A 21843-nucleotide genomic window follows, 5' to 3' on the forward strand; every position below is an offset into this window, starting at 1 on the left:
GTCGTGGCTGGATTAATAATATCAGGAGATGCACAGAGCTCTGGGAATTTCATTGTCATCGTGATTTAATTGCAATAAAAGGATCAAAAGTACAGTTGCATCTCAATAAATTATAATGTCATAGAAAAGTTTATTTATGTCAGGAATTCAATGAAAAAAGTGGAAATAACACATTAAATAGATCCTTTACACACAGAATGAAACATATCACGTCTTCATTTATTTATTTTCTTCTAACTACAATGAATGGCTTACATTTAAAAAAGACCTAAAATTCAGTGTCTCAAAAAATGTAATATCACAAAAGAGCAATTTTTAAAAGTATGTTCAATATGGAAATGTTGGCCTCTGAAAAGTATGTCCATCGATATGCATCAATACTTGGTTCGGGCTATTTGACTTTAACTACTGGAAATGGACTTTTCCATCATATTCTAATGTATTGAGATGCACCTGTATGCAGAAATAACTACAACATGATGGTGAGGTGTAGAAAGTAATTCATGCTTTGTCAGGTCTGTCTGCAAGAGAACAAGCAAACTCCTTTAAAAAGGCTTTTTTTATGAATGGAGTTCAGGTCAATCAGAGATATGCTCTGTGCCTGGTGCATTTTTCTTGTTTCTCAGCTGTTGAACTAAAATCAGCTGTTACCAACCACTGTGACGAATGCACAAAATACACATGAAATACAGACTATTTTTACTTTCCATTATTTCACGAGTACTTTCTGCATTTTTTCCCAGTGTTCTTCTCACAAGCAGCTATAAAGTTAAGTTTTTTAGTTTTTAATGAGGTTTGATACATTCTGATATGGATATGGAAGGAGGACTGCTGCCTTTGCTTGTGATCATGGTGAAATGGACATTGAGAGGACTATTACCGTAGACGATGGGTTGCGTCTCTGTTGCCTGCTCCTCCTCTTTCCTTAGGGACTCTGAGGTTTCTAGTTTATCTACCTGCATGGTAAAGATATAAAAAGGATTAAGAGCAAATCCACAAAACATTCTGAATAAACAATATACCACACAAGTAAAACAAAATAAACAAAACACAACAGTTTAATATATATGTTCATTTAAATAATCTGTGATGACTTTTCTGACAAAGATGCTCATGTGGGCCACATTTAGCAGATTTCACGCAGTAGCAAGACAAAACAAAACCCAACAGGTGAGGAACAAGATCATTTTAGGTTATTGAACCAGTACCAGTAATAGAGACATCTGACACCTTTATGTGGATGGTTTATGGTGGTTGATGGTAGTCTATTGTATACATTCGCTCTGCTTGTATTGAAAACTAGCTACATTCCCAACAGCAAAATAGCACCCATAAATGTGGGTACATAGGAAGTTATGGATGACGATACATGGCGCAGAGTTCTGGCTAACTTCGATATTCAGCAGTAATAATTTGAGAATGTGCATATTTGAGTATACAGCCAAAGAAATGCAATGCTCAATATAGCATGCACTGAGGAATTTATTGCTTCAATTAACTACAATTACCATGAATACTGAATTTCCCCTTGGGGATGAATAAAGTAATTTTCATTTTGATTGATTTTGATTTGATGAGCATGCATATAAAAAGGTGGTAAATGTCTTAATTAGCACCGGATCAATCACCTGAAATGATCTACATGAAAGGTGGTACATTTTTCCTTTGAGTATTTTTATATAAAAATAAAAACAAGTTAAATTCAAAATTTCCTTTCTTCTAACTGTGGCTTGTCTGATATTAACAGTAGAGGCAGCTAATTCTTTAAATAAGTACATGAACATATAATAAAAAATAAATAAAAAAATCAGACAAAGAACTTCTTCAGGCAGCAAGTCAGATGCAGCAATAAGCACAGTGTCAGTATAAGGTCCTGGAGGGAAAGCAGCAGCACCTGGATGCAGGTTATTTCTAGAGTTAAAGTAGCTCAGCAGTGCACTTCCATAACTCGTATTTATGCATTTATCATTCAGTTTCTCCATGCCTCGTCAGAAAAACAGCAGCTTTTTAAATGAAGTTATCTGAACACATTTACATCAAGCTGAATCTTCACTGTAAACAGAAAGAGTCCCATGCTCTGTGTGTTACACCGCTGGCAGTGAGGAAGGGGCTGCAGCACTGAGATGCAGTTAGGGAGGAAGGGGGAGGAGGGGGGAGGAGGGGGAGTCTCAGGCCAGGTGCTCCCTTCAGCTCAAAGCTTTCTACAGGAAGCCAGGCACAACCAACGGCCCGCTGCTACCCCATCAGCATGCTTTATGCCTGCAGCCAGCGAATACATCAAAACACAACCTTCAAAAAACAAACAGCTTCATACTGTGCAGTGTCAAGATCTGTGAGGAAATGCACTTTTAAGTGCAGTTGCTGAGAATTTGTTGTAATTGTTGAGGCTTTGCCACCGTTTGAGCACCGGTGGCAAACAAAATGATGAATTGAAACGGTAAAACTGTTATTGCAAAAATTAATTAAAGCTATTGTGTACAGTGCATTTTCTTCAAGAAACTCCTCTGGGTAGAATATTTTTTTTGGCTCCTTGTTTTATCTCTGAGGATAAGAAAAAAATGTTCACTTAACAACTGGCACAAGATGCATCTTGTCAAGATAATCTATAACAGTTACACCCAACTTTTTCCTCATGCACAACAAATTCCTCACTATCCCAATCTGAAGCCAATTTGATTTGCCTGTTTCAAACTCAGAAGTTCCCTTACCGAGGCACTGTAGTTTAGATGGCCATCATTTCAACTATTATTTACAATTAAGCCTCATACAGTCATGGAAAAAATTGTAAGACCACACTTTTTCTTCAATTTCTTGTTCATTTAAATGCCCGGTACAACTAAAGGTACATTTGTTTGGACAAATCTAATGATAACAAAAATAGCTCATAAGATTTTAATTTAAGAGGTGATATCTACACATTTTCCATGGTTGTCTTGATAATAATCAAAATCATTATCAAGAAAACCATGGAAAATGTCTAGATATCAGCTCTTAAAATTAAACTATTTTGTCTTTATCATTATATTTGTCCAAACACATGTACCAGGCATTAAAATGAACAATAATGTGAAGAAAAGAAGGGTGGTCTAATACTTTTTTCCATGACTGTATTTTCTAATAACGGATTATACATGCGTGTTAATGCCAGATGCCAAGATGCGTCTAATGTCAATGTAGTCAATAAAAAATCTGCATCTAATCCTGCATTCTTGCAGCAAATGGCTACGGTGTCATTTGGTCTGGCTTTTAGTTATACAAACTACATATCTCAATAGTTTGAAAGATGCCTCAGTGACTGTGTTGAAGTGAGAGTGTAGCTAAAACCATGCACACTCAAGGCCGCAGTCTTCCGAGCTAAATACTATGAGATCAAAAACAGAGCATTTAGCTTTCACCTGTTCCTTAACTGCATCAACCTGGAAGAGAAGAGGTGCAGCATAGAAGAAGAAAATTACAAAGACTTTCCTTTGAAGACATTTTGTCAACAGAAACCATCAGAAAGAATTCCGAGTATGTCTTTCCTTAGATACTTCCTGCTTCCTGATAATTAACAATGGTATCTTCAGATTTTGAATACACTAAGGACTCTAAGTGTGTCAACATGTCAGATGCTCGGATTATTTGCAGTTGCATGAACAATGACACTCTTAAAGGCCCTGTTCATGTCATAAAAACCAGAGTGAATCTTGTGTTTTGAATGTTATCATCATACTGTTTGTTATGTGTTGGTTTTTGTTCCGGTACTCTGCACTGATCTGATGTGGACCCCGGCTTCCTGAAGCTCTGTGCAGCACAAAGGTGTTGTGTCTGCGGCACGGGTGTCCCTGTGGACCGCCAGTAGCCAATAACCTTATACTTCTAGGTTCATAAAATGCCCAAATCCACAGATTATGTAAGATTTAACTACAGACATTACTGTAATCTTACACTGCAGACAAAACTTAAAGGGCAAACATTATTATAATTGATGCTGCACACTCCAAATCAGGCCAGATAATACATAATCCATTGAAAATTATTAATCAAATATTATTTTTTATTTCTCCATTTTTGCTACGCTGGAACAAATTGCTGTTTAATTGGTCATCATTTTTGGATGACAGTGGATGACTACTATTTCAGTTGCACAATTTTATTGGAGTATATAAAAAGGTAAAGTTATTTTATATCTGATCCAAGATGAAAGATTGAGGAAAGATGTAAAGTGTAATCTGAAGATGCATTATTTATGTATACCAGATGTATACAAAATGTTTGTTAAAATGTTCAATAAAAAGAAAGTAAAAAAAAAAAAAGAAGATTATTAATCAGCACCATTATTTCTGACGCTCCATCTAAAAGGTTCAAACTCAGTTTAGATTACTTGCCTACTATGTTACATTTCCCCCATAACACAACCTGCATTAATCTGTATAAAACAAACTGAACCATGTGTGTGAAGATTCACATGTGCTCTGATGATTGTATTGATCCTCCGCAGGATGACAGCATTGTTACATGTCCTTTATTTATATCAATTATGCCCCCCCTCATTTCACTAAATTCCAGCCTGAAACGAGCTGACCCACCTTGCTGAGGTACTCCCTCATGACCTGAATGAAGTATGGCATAGAAAAGTCCATGATGTTGTGCCTCCAGGCGGTCTCCAGCACCACGTCAGGCCGTAGCAGGTCATAGCAGGTGAACAGGCAGGCGGCGAAACACTCCTTCTTGTCCTCCTGTAGGAACCAGGACAGCAGCTCCTCCGCCAGCTCGATGTCCTTGGACTCTGACGCATACTGCATGGCATCCTGCAGGGGAGACGTAGCACAGACAGGTTCAGGAATGATCCAAGCCAATCTAAGTGGAAACATTCCCTGAAAAAAAGTTAAGGTGAATAAATAAACGCACCTTATAGAGCTTGTCCTTCTTGCAGAGCTCCACACTCTGTTTCCAGCGGTTGTTGCCCTTGAAGAGGTACGCAGCGATTCTCCTGAACTCAATCAGCTCGTGCTTCTCCAAACGCTGGGCCAGTGAGATGTTGTCAAAGTTGTCGTAGGCGTCTATTGATGTCCTCAGTGCCTGTGGGAAGTGGCAGGAAACGGGGACAACATTAGATAAAAAAGAATGACATTTATGAAATGCAAGTATCTGACTAAATACAGGAGCAAATGCTCTCTTACCTGATAGTCCTCCTCTGTGATGAAGAGGTTGTTAAGTGCTTCATTGACTGATTTGTTGTTGTGGTTCTGTACTGACCGCAGGTAGGGTTTGACCAGAGGCAGCTGTTTCACCTGTAGACACACATTTGCGTTCACTATCGGGTTCGTACAGCTTTTTCTGAGTAAAATGCATCATAAAATCACATTTAAATCTACAGCAACCAATCTATATTGACACGGTTTACTTTACCAGCTGTTTATATTAACTTAATCCAAATATTAACAAACCGAGGAAATTTCTTTAAGACCCTGGTTCTATCATCACAAGACTAAATTGTACCTTTGAGAAGAAGTTGACAGCACGGGAGTGGTCCAGTCTGGGGGAAAGCACTATGAGCAAATCATTCAGTAACAAGGGCTTGAACTCCAGATAGAACTGGGTGGCTTTGTAGTACAGCTCCACGTTGGCCACCTACACAGAGGGAAACAATTAGAAACAATGATTAGCATCAACACTTCAGTCCGAATATAGTAGAATGTGGCATGATGATCATTTTAAAATACAATTACATTTTATAATACTGTTTTCAATGACACAGAAGTATTCCTTATTAATAAACAAAATCTCAATTTTGGTTGATAACCAAAAGAGATTGCAGTGGAGTAAAAGCCCAATCATATGTTTGACTACAGGTGTATCACTTAGGGCTGGGCAATATGGACCAAAAGTCATATCCCGATATATTTAGGCTGAATATTGATATGCGATATATATCCTGATACTTTAATCGCAAAGTGACAGCAAATGTTCAGTCAAAGCCAAATATGACATGTCACAAGTAGTTTTATTGAAACTGTTCATTTAAGTGATCATAAATACTGTATAACAACAGGATTACCTCTTTAAAGTGCACATTTAAATAAAAAAATATCTTTAATAAAAATAGCCTATGAAATAAAATAGGCCAATCTTTTTCTGAAATAAATATATTTATATGAGAAAAGAATAACAAACATTACAAGAGAACTAAATATGACAAACCCTAGTGAGGGCAGCATTTATATATAAAGCTGCTTGCCTGGAGCAAGGATCACAGCGCAAATTTGAACTATATCGATAAATGCGATATGGTCTAATTCCATATCACATTCAAGAATATACCCATATATCTTTTATATCAATAACGCCCAGCCCTAGTATCACTTAAATGTAATTTTAGATACCTTAGTTAGGAAAAAACCCTACAATCTGAGTTTTAACAACAAATCAAAGTGTACCTTGGTGATTATGTCTTTGAACTGCCCCTCCTTCCAGGCATCTGTCGGGTGGTTCATCATGGTGATGATGGCGTTATCGAACTCCTCGTACTTGTCGTACAGGAAAACCAGCTCGGCCCACAGATGAGCCTGCTCCGCTGCTCTCAGCACCTTGGGGATGTTAACTCTGGACCAGAAGAGCTCCAGATGCTCCCTCATCTTCTGGGGCTTGAACTTTGAGTAGAGGATGGCCAGCTCTGTGAACATCCCCATGTGAGCGCGCTCCAGGCCCAGGGCGGCCTCCAGCATGGTGATCAGCTCCTCAAAGTAACCGCGATCCTGGGAGAGAAAAAAGGGACAATGAAACATGGTAAATGTGTTTGTTTATGCATGTATGTATGTGGGCTAAGCTGTGGCATACCTCAAAATAACAAGGTATAAGGTAAACTAAATGCAATACCTTTTTTAACCCATTAAGGCCTAAAACGCCTGGAAAAAAATGCCTGTAAATCCTATGGGCGATTTTAAAATAACCCCCTAAAACCTGAAGTTTTCCTGGAAATTCAACAGAAGTATTAACGCCTACTAAATAATAGATTTTTCAGCCTCTAAAAATGTAAAACATATAGTGCACTAGTATGACTGTAAATGGACTGTAAGCTACTGTTTACAGTTGTATGTGATGATGCCTGAATGAAAATATTATGCATAATATACTATCTATATTGAAATTACATTGGAGTGTAAGCTACTGTCTGTATCTCCCTCCGCTATAGTCGTCTTCCGCCATGATTTCAAAGTTCTGGAAAAGTCCCATGTTGCATTGCGACACTCCATGTATTCTGATGCATTTCATTGGCCAAGAGACCGAAAATAGGTGGAAAAAAACCCTACAAATACTACAAAACGACGTATCCGCTTTCCCGGCTTTAATGGTAGAATAACGCAACAGCGCCCCCGCTTTAAATGGTAGAAATGCGGTAATGCTTTCCTCGCTTAAATGGGTTAAACTAACACACTAGAAGCTGTCAACACAAGCAAATATTGCCTTGGTTCCCATCTTACCTGGTAGTAGTTGATCAGCTCCTCCAGCTCATCAGCGTGCACCACAATGTGGAGACCGCACATCTGGGCCAGTCTGAACTCCTTTCCATCCACGCAGGCGAAGCACACCTCCTTCCAGGTGCGGGTGCTGTTGGCCTTACGGGCGCCGTCCACAGCAGCCTGGTACTCCCCGAGGTGCACCAGAGTTGAAGCCAGACGGCCGAAGTTGGAGACGTTGTTGTAGAGCAGCTTAGCGGCATCATACATTTTCTCATCATAGCAGCGGTCACCAACCTACAAACGGATAGAAAGAATATTTAGTATTCAGTTGTTGAGCTCACAGCTCATTCACAGAAGGTTTTATGAGAGCAAGGCTCACCTGTTGGATGTGAGCATTGTTGGGTCCGTTGATGAACTCTTCCAGTTCAGCCAGGCGATTGGTTTTGGCCAAGGCAAAGATGAGCTCCGTCTCCACATAGGATTCACGGGCCTTCTTACGAGCCATCTGAAGGAATTTGACCAAGTCCTCCCAGTTACCTGAAAGATAAGGACAGTGATATTAAGCTCCTGGTGTGTTTCTACTGCACATTGACCCTTTTCTTTTTTGTATGTATAAACACAGGGTTCCTACAGCTTTTTAAAGACTCAAATTCAAATTAAATTCACTCTTCAAGCACTTTCAATGTCCCTAAACCAAACATTTCCAAACTTACGTAGTCTTCATCATGACAACAAAGTACAGACAGACTTGTTTAAACAATTTTAAAAAACTATTAAACTACCTAATATTCGTATATAATAGTGAGTACAGCAATATATGCATCTGTTCCAACCACAAAAAAAAAAGTTAAAATGAACAAATAAAGTGATCAGATAATCCCAGAAGGATATCATATTAGAAAAGTTTAAAGATTAAAGCAACTCTTTCAGCTCTTTCATTTCTCATTTAGGGTTAGTGTCATCCAAAAACCAGAAAACATAACCAGATTGGTTCATTTTTAAATATTAAAAGATTTTTGGTTTACATGAATGCTTGTGTCAATGAAACATCCATTTGTTGAAAATCAAGCATTTTTTAAAACAGTATATTCAAAATCAAGTATATTCCTTACCATAAAAACATAACCCTTAAAATAAAGCATTCTCAAGACTTTGTGTGAACCCTGCTAACTGTATCTTATGCTGATACTATGCACTTTCAATAAAGAATTGCTGAATTGGCTGCAACTATCAGCAAATACCCCAGAGGAAAAAAATCAAACCACAAACTCCAAAACACAGCTAATGTGATTCATATCGATTGTTTTTAATCGAAGTGACGCTGGCAAACAACGAATAGCTTTCTCTGAAACCCTGCATTCTGTTTATAGTGACTGATCAGCTTACAAAAAGTCAAGTGATGTTCTTTCTCTACACTTTGCTCAGTATTTGGAAGCCCTGTGCTATGCCTCAGACAGAAACAGAACAGCAGGGCGTTAGCCATTTTAGACACCAGGGATGTCAGGAGAACTGATACTTTGGTCCCAATCGATGCCTAGACTCTGAAAACGCAGAATTCCTTACATGACCCCGTCTCTTACCGCTCTTATCAGCAGCCTGTACCACCTCCATGTATGCAGAAGGATCATCAGCTTTGATGTAGGAGTCAATGGCCTCTTTAACCAAGTCCTTCTGTAGCTGAGCCTTAGCCAGCTGGCTCCACACAGCCGGCTCATTGCAGCGTTCTGCAAACTCATAGGCCCTGTCCAGGTTGCCAATATGTTCGATCAGCACCTAGGTCATAAAACAAAGAAGTAACAATCAACACTTCTTCAGTCAATATGGCATTAGTCCAGCGGTGTAAGAGATAATGACTGACCTGCACAGCAGAGGTGTTGACGTCAAACTTCTTGAAAATGGCAAAAGCCTCCTCGAAGAGCTCGTTGCTGATGGCGATGTTAGCGATATCAGGAGCGTCATAGTTGTCGAGCCTGCTGATGTACTCCATCACGCGGGTACGGTCAGCTTTGATTGCAGTTAGGATCAACAGATTCTGCAGATTTCTGTGGGAAAAAGGAGAAGACATAAAAAATTCAGCACACTTCAAAGTTCGTACACCTTTTTTCAAGGTCAAATTCAAGGTCCATTTTCAAGCTTTTCCAGCATCTTACAGCTGTGGTAAATTACATATTTCTCTGAATACATACATACTGAAAATGATTATTTTACGTTTTCATTGGAGGTTCTCCAACTAATTATATTTCTATTCTATAAGATTTTGTTGTTCAAGAAATGCAGATACATTTTTAAGCACTTTATCCAAAATTCAAGCACTTTTCAAACCTTGAAAACACAACACTAAAATTCAAGCATTTCCAAGGGTTTCAAGCACCTGTACAAACCCTGACACTTAAGTTTTGATATTTAACTTTGAAATGACTAATGGGAACACAGCAAAAATGTTATGACTAAACACCTGTGTTCGCTGAAGACAGAGTTGTCCAACACAATTTTCTCCAGCAGCTCAATGAGCTCGTTGGGCAGGTCTGCTGTCATGAAGGCCTTGACTGTGACTGACACCTCCTCTGGGTCCTGGGTTTCTGACAGTGCTGTCTGCACCACCTGAGGGCAAAACAGCAGAGGTTTAAAGAAGCACCAGGCAGTTGTATCAAGTTATACATATATCCTTTATTTAACCATGTAAAAGTCTCATTGCAATTAAAAAAATGTTTTTTTCTAAGAGAGACCTGGCCAAGAAAGCAGCATAAAAAGGGACAAGTTACAACATTTAAATACAATCATAAACAATTAAATAAAAATACAGCCATCATAACACTGAAGGAGCCTCAGTAGCCGACTGATAAGGAGCAATCACGCTGACCAAGGGAAGTGATTTCTTTGGCCTTTCAAATCGATTTAAATTCACCGATTGTGAAGATAAGATGCGTTTTGTGAATACTTTACCTGGTCAATGAGTGGCCGTCTGAAGGGGTTGCTCTCCAGCAGCACGCTGGCCCACAGGTCAGGGTCTTTGCGACGAACCAGGTAGCGAGACAAGCTCTTGAACAGGGAGTTCTCATTGCAGACCTGATAAGAAAAGAACAAAAATGTTTATTCTTCCTGCTACAGAGGAGACAGTTTAATGAAAAAGGTGAACTGAAACTGAGACATTTTGATCCATAGGTGAGAGGCAGACAAGTACAAAAATCGATCCTCACATTGATCAGCTCTTGGTCACACTGTCCTCTCTCGTAGGCCACGCAGGCCAGGTGGGGGTCTCTCTTCTCGCAGTATTTCCCCACCACACGGCTGTCATAGTATGGGTTTTCCCTCAGGAAGCGTTCAGGGTTGTTGTTGCTGTCAATGTAGATCTTAGCCAGAGCGTTATGGGTGGCTGGCTCCTCACAGCCTTCGTGGATACGAGACTCCAGCCAGGGCAGCAGCAGCTTCAGTCTGGAAGAGAAGGAGGAAGTCAGGACTCTTTCTGAGACATTGTGTGAGCAGTCAGGCAAAGATGAATATATGAAATACTACTGGGAGAACTAGATAGACCAGGTTCTCTATGTGGGGATCTGTGTTGGACTTGTTGTACTGAATGTAAGTCACAGACTCCCCATTTAGATTACTGTAATTTATTAGCAATCTTATTTCAAAACATTGTTGTGAGAGCCTTTCTTATATATTTACTGTAAAACTAATGGGACAATTATGACAGTAGATAATTGAGTCGTTTCAATTGCTACAATAAACCAAAATCCTTTGTTTTCACATGTGAATTATTCTTTTTAAATGTTTTTTTTTTTTAATAATTCTTATCTATAATACCTATTTTTTTAATAATATTTGTATTATTATTCATCTGTTTACCATGTAGGTGTCTGCTGAAAATTTTGAACATAATTTAAATAACGTAGTCAGCTCTCCTGTAAGCAATCAGCAAAATATATTCCTTAATTAACTTGATAAGAATTGCCAATACAAACAAAAATGTTTTAAATTTAATCTATTTTACTCTTACTGTAGTAAAAGTAGCAATTCTGAGTAGAATAAATTAATGTAACACAAGTTGGTGTTAAAGAATGTAATAATGCAGCAACACTGTTACAATCAGACCAATAATAACCCCTATCTTTTTCTGTCATAAAAAAGTCACCCAAATGTCAGATATTTATAATCTTATCCACCATCTGGCGTTCCACACAAAGCTGCAACCACTGCCTGGTACATTTGCTCTCCTAAGGATTAATCTTTTCTAATTTGAAGTCAAAACGTCACCCCTAATACGGAAAGACAAAATGACAAACTGTCTACATTTGACATTTAGGAACATGTAGGTGTATAGTGCAGCACCTGTTCCTCTTTTCCACCTCAGCGACCAGTTCATCAGTGGAGAACTGTCCCCTGACGACCAGGATCAGGCTCTTTATAACATCCTCCGAGCAGTCCACGTCTAAGAGACCGCCAACCACGACAGGCAGACGGCTCGGGTTCACCTGAGACACAAATGTAACCATTTATCTCATTTTCTTATTTCTGAAAAACAAGGATGTACAGGCGAATTACAAACTCTCCTCCAGAGCCTTACCTTCTGAACATAGATCTCAATGTATTTCTGCAGGTTGTTGCGGTACAGATAGAGGACCAGGTCGTGGACAAAGTCAAAGCGGTCACAGACGATGATGAGCGGTAGCTGGTCGGTGAGTTTGGCTTCCTGTCAGTCACACACAGTGGAAGGAAAGAGGACAGGGTCAGTAAGATGACATAACCAAGGAAACATCTCTATACAAGCCACACACACAGAAAACAACCTTAGTGCAACAGGGTTGACCTTAAGCAGTGGACTAATGAATTTCCATGGATTTAAGAAGAAAAAAAAAAGGAATATAAACGTATTTTACTTTCAGTATGGAAAGTTTTTTGGATGGGTGAAAATGAAATTTAAGATATAATTTTCCAGCTACATCAATGCTCCTGATTGCACATCCGGGGAAAAATAAAAGGTTTGACACTACAACAAACGCCACATTTCAAAATTAGTGTTTCAACCTCTTAAATATTCTAAAGAACCTCTCTTACTTATTAGCAGACAGGGAGCTGACAGTTTTCAGGTCAACACTAGACAGCACTGACCACTAGTCGCCTGTACCACAATGCTGCCATCCACACTCATACAGGATTAACAAACTGGGATTGTCATCCAAGAACATGCTGCGCTGACTAAAGGCTCCTATTACGGGACTACACACTATACACACAGACACTTTCAATGTCTTCAAATAAATATGGAGTACAGGACCCTAGCTAGCTCACCGTCAATTACACACAAAACATCCAGTGAATGACTAGGGCTACATAAAAGCTATGTAGTATGGGTGTATGGATTGTGGTGTACAATCATATACACCTCCTTACAAATCCCAGTTTCAATCCTGTACCTAAAGTTCAAGGGTAGGGGTTAAAGCAAAAAAGAAGGGAGAAGTCCTGTACTGTGGGGAAGGATAAGTTTACCTGATACATGTCCTGCCATTCCACAGACAAAAAGAGGAAAAGCACAAAAGATAATTGACTGCCATCAGGACGGTTGTTTCCAACATTTAGAACCAAGACAGGTAAAACTGTGGGGGTTCTGCTAGTGACAGCAACAATTTTAATCTAATCTATTAATCTTTAGAAAGCAGTCAAAATATTAATCTCAACTCAAGCTTTTCTTATAATAGCATTTTAAAGACTTCAAGTTTTATGATTGAAAACAGACTGGAAATGGAGATTCCAAAACTGCAAAACAAGAAAGTTTTGCCTAAAGGGATAGTACAGACTTCTTTCAACTGGGGCGTATGAGGTACTTATTCAGTGAATTCAAAACAAAAAAAACACCAACAAAAAAAACCTTTATTACCAAAATAATTACAAGCAGAGCAGATTGAGAACAGACAGATACAGGGTATGAGGGAGAGAATGTCAAGGAGCAGGGGAAGGGAGAAAAGCTGTTAAATGTCAGTGTTTGATCGCTCAGGCTGTCCCTGCGGCTTTACCTTGAGGAAGTTCTTGACTCGCTCGGGGTCGTAGCAGTTGCTCTCTCTACAGATCCTCTCCACCTCTTTGATCTGGCCTGTCTTGCAGGCGGCCTGGATGTATTTGAAGTGAACCTCTGGGTCTTGACTGAAGTTCACAATAGAGCCCAGGAAGTAGAACAGACCTGAGAGACACAGAAAGTCACGTATATTAAACTACAGCTTTACCAATCCAGTAATACATCCTGAAATACAGAATGAAGTGAAATAAAATAATCTCCAGGCCATTCTGCACAATCTATTGATTGTCCTGCCTCTGCCCTGGCCTACTTGTCTAATTGAAAATTAGGACACAACTACTGTCTGTCTATCATCAAGTACATGGACGGGAGGGGAATGGCTGCATCAATTCATCTGAGGGACAAGTCAAATAGCACTCTGATATCTCGACTGGACACATGGATATTTAGGTGAAATGCCCTATTGTTCAAAACACAAACTTTTAAGCACCATATGACTATTTTTCAATACTCTTATGAGTATGTCGTCAGGGCCTATGAACTTCAAAAAGCCCAACAAAAAGGTTTGAATATCAAATGAAGCTGTATTTCCAGGGTTAATTTTTTGAACTCACCTTCAAAGCTCTTGAAGGACTCAAAGAGCTCAGTGAGAGACTGTGTGGTGAGCTGTTCATGGTACTTAGATGCCACCTGGACACAGATCTGCAGGTTCTGGCGGATGTTGGCTGACAGCATGGCCCTGAGGCACTCCAGAGAGTCCTCCACCGACAGAGAGCCAAAGAAGTTCACCAGCCACTGCAGGTAGGAGGGAATTTAAGTTTAACTATGGACTTCATAAAAAAATCAACATTAGGGCTACATCTGACATGAAAAAAAGCCTCTAGTTTTAATTAAATTTCACTCAGTCAGTAACTGAAGCTTACCTCTGGGTTGAGCAGGTGTGTGTGCACCACAGCGCGCTTGATGTCATACAGGTCAGTGTAGTGCTCCAGAGCCCTCTGCAGGAGTCCAGCCTTCTCACACAGCTGAGCGATGTGGGCGCGATCGTAGTTGGTGAACATCTGGTTGCCCAGGATAGCATCAGCAACCTGCACCCATGACATGAAGCAAGAGAGAAGTTGGGAAAACAATGCATCCCAGCTATGTTCATTTGATTCCTATTAGTAAGTATGTGTAGATGTATGCACCTGTGGAGCGTGCATGAGGTTCATCTCCAGCAGGCGAGTTTGCAGTGGTCCCTCTGAGGGTCTGTTGTTCTTCAGAGCGTCCAGGAGGAATGATGTGCACTGCTGGATCAGGTTGTACTCCATGAAGACATCCACGATCTGGACACACGTGGAAACACACAGGGGGGAACTTAAAACTCAAGAAAGGAACCATGATCGTCTAGCTTTTAAAACCCTTTCAAAATCTTTCATTGACCAAAATGAGGTACTACTGCACTGCAGCAATAAGTACACAACACTTCCCTTTAACAAAACTCCTATTAACACTTCTGTCATAGTCTCCTGAAGTTCTGCACCTCAAACAGAATTAACTTAAGGGATGCAAGAAGACCACATACTTCTTTAAAGATGTTTCAAAGCCACTTGCCCTCTTCCACAGACTGAAGAATGTATCCAAAGCAATGTGTTTAACTCTTGTTACCTGCCAGTACAGCACTTTAAGCAACACAGAAAGCTGTGTCAGCAGTTGACATTTGCAGTGCAGAGTGTCTGCAGTGGCAAGAAGCAAAGGGAGAGGTGCATTTTCTGTATATTACAGGATGCCCGAGGTTCACAGATGTTGGCATGTCAAGTCATTTATTCAAATACTTTGAATACTGCAGGGCATCGCCTCAGACGAAACTAATTTTTGTCAGTTTCAGCTATAGTAAGGCATAATTTCTTTACAGCACTGCAACAAAGACCTTTCCACTCTTTAATATCATTAAAAAACAGCAGACAGCTAAACTCTTATTTTATAACTATAAATAATTGATAGGAAAAACCCATGCATTGCTGATGGATCACTAAAAATCCCTATTCTTTCCTCTGACCTGTGTGATGTCAGCCAGTGGCTCTTCATCCTGGACCAGCATCTGGGCAAACTGCAGGCCTTGTTCTGGGTTGATCCGCATTACATTCCTGAGTAGGAAGATCCAGTCTGGAGTGTAGCCCACCTGGAACAAAAAATGGATAGATTACAATCAAGTTTTAGTGCCAATGTTTCAATCCATTAATCTAGTTGACAAAGTCCAACATGAAATGCTCTTATGTTCATTAAACTTCATGGACACACACATTTTTATTAAAGCATGAAACCTGAATTCTTGAATTAGGCACAGAGGATTATGTCTCTCCTTTACTAGACATTCACTCTATTGTTTGGGAATTATCAAATCTTTAAGAGCTCAAAATATTTTATCTCAGCAGGACAGACATACCTTCTTGGCGTAAAGGACGATCTTGGGGAACTGACCAGTCTCTGCAAAGCACTGGATGACTTTGTTGGGGACGTTGGCCCTCAGGTAGACACTGAGGGCCAAGGTGGGATCCACTGCCTTCACCAGGTCACCCAGTTCCTCTGAACACTCCAACTGAAAAATAGGACAAGTCAAATCAGCACTTGAAGCAATTTTAAAACAAGTTTACAGTGCTATTCTTTTATCATTCTCTTTCTAATAATCTTTATCTGTGTAGATTTATACAATTTAAGATTTTATCTTCACTGTATTCCTTTAGATTTCTGCTTTAAGTTTATTTTGTGGTTTTAGTTAAGAAGGCTAAAAATGAATCTAGCAAATACATAATGAAAATTTAAACATGATTTTATATTCCTTATCTCTGATTCTCTTGTTTACTATTGAGGCAGCTTAGAACCACCCAAAACTACAGTTCCCAACGGAAACTTCACATATTCCTTGCATAACACATGTTTTCACATGGACCAATATAATAGGCAGTCATGTAAACAAACGGGCAGCTCAGGAAGAGCCTCTTCCTGTGACTAGAGGCTGAGATGGAGATCTACAATACCTTGTCTTCCTTCAGCCACTTCTCCAGGAGCTGCTTTCGTCCCTGCTGGAGGACAGGCCTGCAGAGCTCAAGGGACTCAAACTTGTTGAGCTGTCCCTGGTCCAACAGGATACCGAAGTACTGCAGCAAAGGGGAGGTCTGGCCTGGCTGAGTGGGAACGCTCTGGAAGCGACGGATGGTGTCTGGGGTTCGCAGGATACCCTGAGGGGAGAAAAGGTCAACTGAAGGTAAGAGGAGCTCTATATGACTGATAAAAGGCAAAACAAATAGGTAGGGTATAATACAATCCAACACTAAAACCCTGTAATAAATACAGCCATGTGGACCTTTACATTAAATTGTGTTCAAACTATGTAAGGGCTAACAGAATTTGTGAAGTTACCTTTGGTGCATTGGCAGCAACCTTAGCAGCTTCAGAGTAGTTGCCAGCAGCAAACAGGTTGTTGAACTTGCGTGCAAAGAGCTCTTCACCGCCGGCGAGGTTGTTGCGGACAGCTAGACGGAGAGCCAGGTCTGGATTCTGGAGCACGTTAGTGATGTAGGGAATGATGTTTTCCTCTTCCACACAGACTGACAGCACCTGTGTTACAGGGAAAATACAGAATGTTGCAGTACATTACACTAGAGACCAGACAACACAGTAAACCACACCGCCAGAATCCATCCTCTTTTAAAGTGTTTTGTTTGAATAGATCTAAAGGAGGGTCCTCTGTTTAACAGTCTGTCTATAGGGAGTTACAATTATGTCAATCAAGTCAATGTGCAGTAAGTCAAAGCATGATCTACGATGATATATGAAGCATCAAGTCAAATGCAGTGCTTCCTAACCCCCATCCCCACAATGTTTAGAAAGACTCTGTATTAGAGCTGACATAGATGGATGGTTTTAGCTAAATATAAACAACACTGGCATAAATTGACACATTCCTTTAGGTTGTGTTGGGTGGGCAAGCTCAGCTGTATATAACTATGGGCAATAGCACTTAACTCCATTAAACGCTGTCTGGCCTTGGGTTGTGGCTGCTGAATGCAAATGTATTATTAGTGGGTCAGTGTAACGCATGGCTTTTGTGAGCAGTCTGCCAACAGAGAGAATGAGTTGAATGAAAAGAGCTGGGTGGAGGAAAGGGGAGGGGGGCGAAGGAGAAAGACGGCCAGTGTTGGCCCCTCTACAAACAAGCCCAGCAGGTCAGTGCCCTAGCTTTTAACATGGGTGACTAGACCTCATTCTTCCTGCCACTAAAGCAGTGTCACTTACTGATGTGGGTGGACTAATTGGGGGTAGTTGAAATAAAAACTGGACAGATAAGGAGTAAAAATAGGCCCTTTAGTGGGGATTCTGTGTCCTACTCACCAAAAGAGATAAAGAGGCTACTATTTGGGCCTATGTCCACCTAAGCATTTTTTTCCCTGTGGCCAGTGAATTTTAAAAATGTTTTGCAAGGGGAGCATATATATTTACAGTGCTACAAATACCAGTAATGTGATGACTCACATATTTATTAAATCACCTGGACAAGTGAGCCAATACTTCAGCAACAAAACTTTAGTTAATAAAATGTAACACACCATTTAAAAACAATGAATAGAGACTGATGGAAAAAAAAGAGACAAACTTGGCAGAACATCTCTTCTCAACAAGAGAGCACCGAGTGTCAGATGACACAGGAGCTGTCGTATCAAGTGATACACTGACCCAGACATGAATACACTCAAACACACACACACAACCACACACACAACCAGAATAGTAAAACTGCAGGAAAGACATCACAGGTCTCTCGCGCACTGATGACGTGGAAGATAAGGTTGAGGTTGTGATTGGATGAGAAGACCAGCACTAAGAGGATTGAGGGCACCAGGCTGTGCCTCCTACTTCACATCATGTGCTGATGGGTGGTGGGCCCTTCCCCCCCCACCCGGCTTTACCTTGCTCTGTCCCTCTCTGGTTTGTGTGGGCCAGTTCTGTACTGCAGTTATCATTACATGTCAGTGTCAGAGCAGGCCTGGCACATACTGTTGTCCACACTGCCCAGGCTAAGTATCACTGATAGGGATGCTGAGACTCACAAAACAGCACTGTTCATAGCTACGAAACTTGCTGACAACCACAGGGAGAGTCAAGGCAGTGTGGAAGCAATACTGCTGCACTAACTTGTCTTTTTATGGTTTACCTTTACTTTGTTTGCTTACCAATAACTTTCACCCAAGTGCTGTAATACCAGAACACAAATATTCAACCACCACTTGACTTAAATTTCAAACCACCATTATACCATCCTGACTTTTACCCTGACAACTTTTACATATAAACACACAGCAAACCCGTTCTGTGGCATTCTTCACTGTTCCGCTTTTCCAGGCTTTTGTTTATACAAGTCTAGGGCTATAGTGAATGTCACTTTTTTACATTCAAAGCTTCTATTGAGGATTTTGAATCAAGCATTCAATGTCTGTCATCATATTTTATGACGCCATCACATTATTTCTGTTTTTGGTTGAAATTATTTATCAGATTAAATGAGTTAGTCCCTATAAATGGTAAATGGACTGAGCTTATAGTGCTTTTATCCAAAGCACTTTACACTACATTCACACACACATTCACACTGGTGGCCATGTCACAGCCGCTCATAATATAACTCATCACTTTTCGTCAACACTGATTGCTGCCCTGTTAATACAGGTGGGCAGCAGCAGGAAAACAAACCTCAGAGCACAGTAAAAATGCTGTTTTTGAAAGCTAAACACCAACAAATATGATTCGAAGCAGAATATTTTGCTGGAATGCAGCTGAGTTGATGACTCAGGAGTTACTGAAACTATTTGGATCACATGAGAAAGAAACAATCCTATGTAGGACCTACTGGAATCTAATTCTACATAAAGTATAATACTAATACTATTACTGTAGCCTAATCTTTAGAATTTGAATGTCAACGTTATGAATGAAGCTTCAAACTATTCCTATGCAAGTCCTCATGCTGCTTGTTGACCAAAGACAGCAGCTGTTTTAAAATAAATGGCATGTATTACTTTGTATCAAGTTACCAATATTGTTGGTAACCAACCCTCTGACGCTGGCCTATTATCTCTCAGATCACTGCCTCCGTGTATGTGTGCATGTGATGTGTGTACACACACACATACGCACTTCACTGCTCTGCCATACAGCGAGCTCTGTCACTGCCTCAGATCAGCTTTCCTCTCTTCACTCAATTATTCATGTGGTGTGTGGCCTGGCTGGAACATTATTCATCAGCTGGCTGGATCCAGTTCTCCTCTCTGGTTCAGCTTTACAAAAGCAGTAAGACACAAACCTCTCCCCTCTCTCTGTGTGAACCCTACACCTTGGATTATTTATAAAGCCTTATGGCAAAGTCTGAGCTTGTCTGATGATGACAGACAAACAAGGACTTGTTGTTATTATCCCATGCAACAACTGATGTTGATGTTATGCTCGTTTACATTCTTTGACCTGAGTCAGATTTGCTGTACCGGTGATTGCTGATGACATAAATGGGAAATTTTAAGGATGAGATTTTGTAGCGTCTGTGTGATAGAATTGAGGATGAATATCTGGTTTAATAAGTGAAGTTCTCCTGCGACATTAATGAAACTGAGCAGCCATATCAAACATACATTCATTTCCTTGAGCATGACGGATGAGAACATGTTGACCTTCTTACCTGTCCCTTCCTGTTGACCCCAATGATGCCTGAGGTGGCCTCATGTGGAGCAGTAACGAAGATGGTCTCTCCGCTGATGCGATTCATGTAGATGCATGTGCCTGTCTCCAAGTCATACAGGTGAATGTAGCCATATTTGGTAATAAGGAAAACCACATCTTGCTTGGAGCTTATCTGTCAAAAAAAAGGTGAAACATTGTTTCAGTAAATCTGATTATATTAAGAAAAAAGAAGAAGACCTAACATAAAACCACATAGTCTATTTTGTTCCATCAATTGACTGATCTCACTTTGTCACTCCAACTTTTGTCTGAATGTGGCAAACCCCCCAAACAATTATTTTTAATTTAATGAGTGACCTGTTTAAGTTCAAAATGTACAGTCTATAAGTTTAACAGACCATTTCAAGTAGTCTGTTGTGTGGTTCAGCAGAGGGCGCTCTTCACAGATTGACCTAAAACATGCACTATTAAGTAGGCTGATGAATCAAAAAGGAAGTGGACATTAGCAAGCATGCTGATCGTATAACCACAGATACCAAAGGTATGAGAAACAGCGTGTGAAACTATTTTGGTTGCTACGCTGTAGATGGCCGAGATACCAACAGAGACATGGCTGTTTGCCAAGTTTAAAGCAGCTGCCTTTCCAATGACAACTAATCTGAGGAGCTGACAGTTTGCTTGCCATTTAAGTAAGGCAACAGAAAGGAGTGGAGGACGAGACAATTCTGAGGGGTAAAACACTCTCTTTGTCTTTTTAAGGTTGTAATGTTCAAACACACCTGCATGGCCACAGGGAAGTCGTTCTGAGCTTCTGGAGGGAAGAACACATCCACTGCTTTCTTTGGAAATGGCTGGTTGCCAGTTGGTGGGGTCCCCACTTCAATGATATGCAACTGCATCAAAGAGAAAAAACACAAGTAAGCAACAGTTGCTTCAAGAATCCCCCCCCACCTCCCCTATGATGTTATTAATATCAGTTACCTTTCCTCCAGCCTGCCCTCTGACAGCAAAGCAGAACAAAGTTGACTCCTCTGTATTTCCCTCCATCTTGAACTGGGCGAAGCTGGCAGCATGGCCTTCAATGGGCTGAGAAACCTTTCTGTCAACAGAGTAGAGCTGCATGGCTCCAACTACCCGATTTTGCTGAAAAAGGCAAAACACACACAAATATGTATAAAGCACATTTATAAAAACAGACGGGGCTTACCAGTAGCAAACATACAGAGTATCTATGGTTATTAGGGTTTGGTACCAAAACTTTAAAGGGTACCAAGTGAATTACATAAGTACTACCGAGGAATGATTCACATTAAATCAATCAGTACCTGAAAGGTGGAGCCATCTGATTGAGAATATAAATCACAGAGATTAAACTTTACTTACCTGGGCTGAGATGCCGATGAGCAGGAGCCACTTCTGCTTGGCGTCAGTGCGGTAGTTGATGATCTGGCAGCCCGCCAGGCTGGAGTGGCGGTCGAAGACTTTCACGGGCTGCGAGTCACCCTCCATGCTCCAGTGGTAGACAGCATTGTCAGTCACAAGTGCAACTGTGTTAAGAGAGATCCACTTCCAGAAGGTAACATCGTCTGTCATGGTGTGTGCCTTCATCTTGCTCTTCATCTCAATGTTGAAGATCTGAAGAGTTTTGGCGGCTAGAGGGAGGAGAAAGGGGGGGGGCAGGAA

General features: G+C 40.4%; 1 protein-coding gene across 1 annotated transcript in view; it reads right to left on the minus strand.

Annotated features, from left to right (window-relative positions):
- The window catches only part of cltca (clathrin, heavy chain a (Hc)), a 37663-nt gene that overhangs the window by 1472 nt on the left and 14348 nt on the right, over nucleotides 1-21843 (minus strand). The window contains exons 3-29 of the mRNA XM_059351044.1: nucleotides 21544-21812; nucleotides 21142-21303; nucleotides 20940-21053; nucleotides 20159-20332; nucleotides 16852-17049; nucleotides 16470-16670; nucleotides 15878-16030; nucleotides 15491-15613; nucleotides 14640-14777; nucleotides 14376-14540; nucleotides 14067-14247; nucleotides 13454-13617; nucleotides 12007-12132; nucleotides 11772-11914; nucleotides 10640-10874; nucleotides 10386-10508; nucleotides 9898-10043; nucleotides 9301-9484; nucleotides 9023-9215; nucleotides 7822-7979; nucleotides 7464-7736; nucleotides 6420-6737; nucleotides 5482-5613; nucleotides 5163-5273; nucleotides 4891-5061; nucleotides 4569-4790; nucleotides 881-956 (exon numbers count right to left, since the gene is read on the minus strand). Coding sequence (XP_059207027.1) covers nucleotides 881-956; nucleotides 4569-4790; nucleotides 4891-5061; nucleotides 5163-5273; nucleotides 5482-5613; nucleotides 6420-6737; nucleotides 7464-7736; nucleotides 7822-7979; nucleotides 9023-9215; nucleotides 9301-9484; nucleotides 9898-10043; nucleotides 10386-10508; nucleotides 10640-10874; nucleotides 11772-11914; nucleotides 12007-12132; nucleotides 13454-13617; nucleotides 14067-14247; nucleotides 14376-14540; nucleotides 14640-14777; nucleotides 15491-15613; nucleotides 15878-16030; nucleotides 16470-16670; nucleotides 16852-17049; nucleotides 20159-20332; nucleotides 20940-21053; nucleotides 21142-21303; nucleotides 21544-21812 — 4653 coding nt within the window. The remainder of the gene's footprint in view (nucleotides 1-880; nucleotides 957-4568; nucleotides 4791-4890; nucleotides 5062-5162; nucleotides 5274-5481; nucleotides 5614-6419; nucleotides 6738-7463; nucleotides 7737-7821; nucleotides 7980-9022; nucleotides 9216-9300; nucleotides 9485-9897; nucleotides 10044-10385; nucleotides 10509-10639; nucleotides 10875-11771; nucleotides 11915-12006; nucleotides 12133-13453; nucleotides 13618-14066; nucleotides 14248-14375; nucleotides 14541-14639; nucleotides 14778-15490; nucleotides 15614-15877; nucleotides 16031-16469; nucleotides 16671-16851; nucleotides 17050-20158; nucleotides 20333-20939; nucleotides 21054-21141; nucleotides 21304-21543; nucleotides 21813-21843) is intronic.

The sequence above is a fragment of the Centropristis striata genome, chromosome 15 (assembly GCF_030273125.1).
Source record: "Centropristis striata isolate RG_2023a ecotype Rhode Island chromosome 15, C.striata_1.0, whole genome shotgun sequence".
NCBI lineage: Eukaryota > Metazoa > Chordata > Actinopteri > Perciformes > Serranidae > Centropristis > Centropristis striata.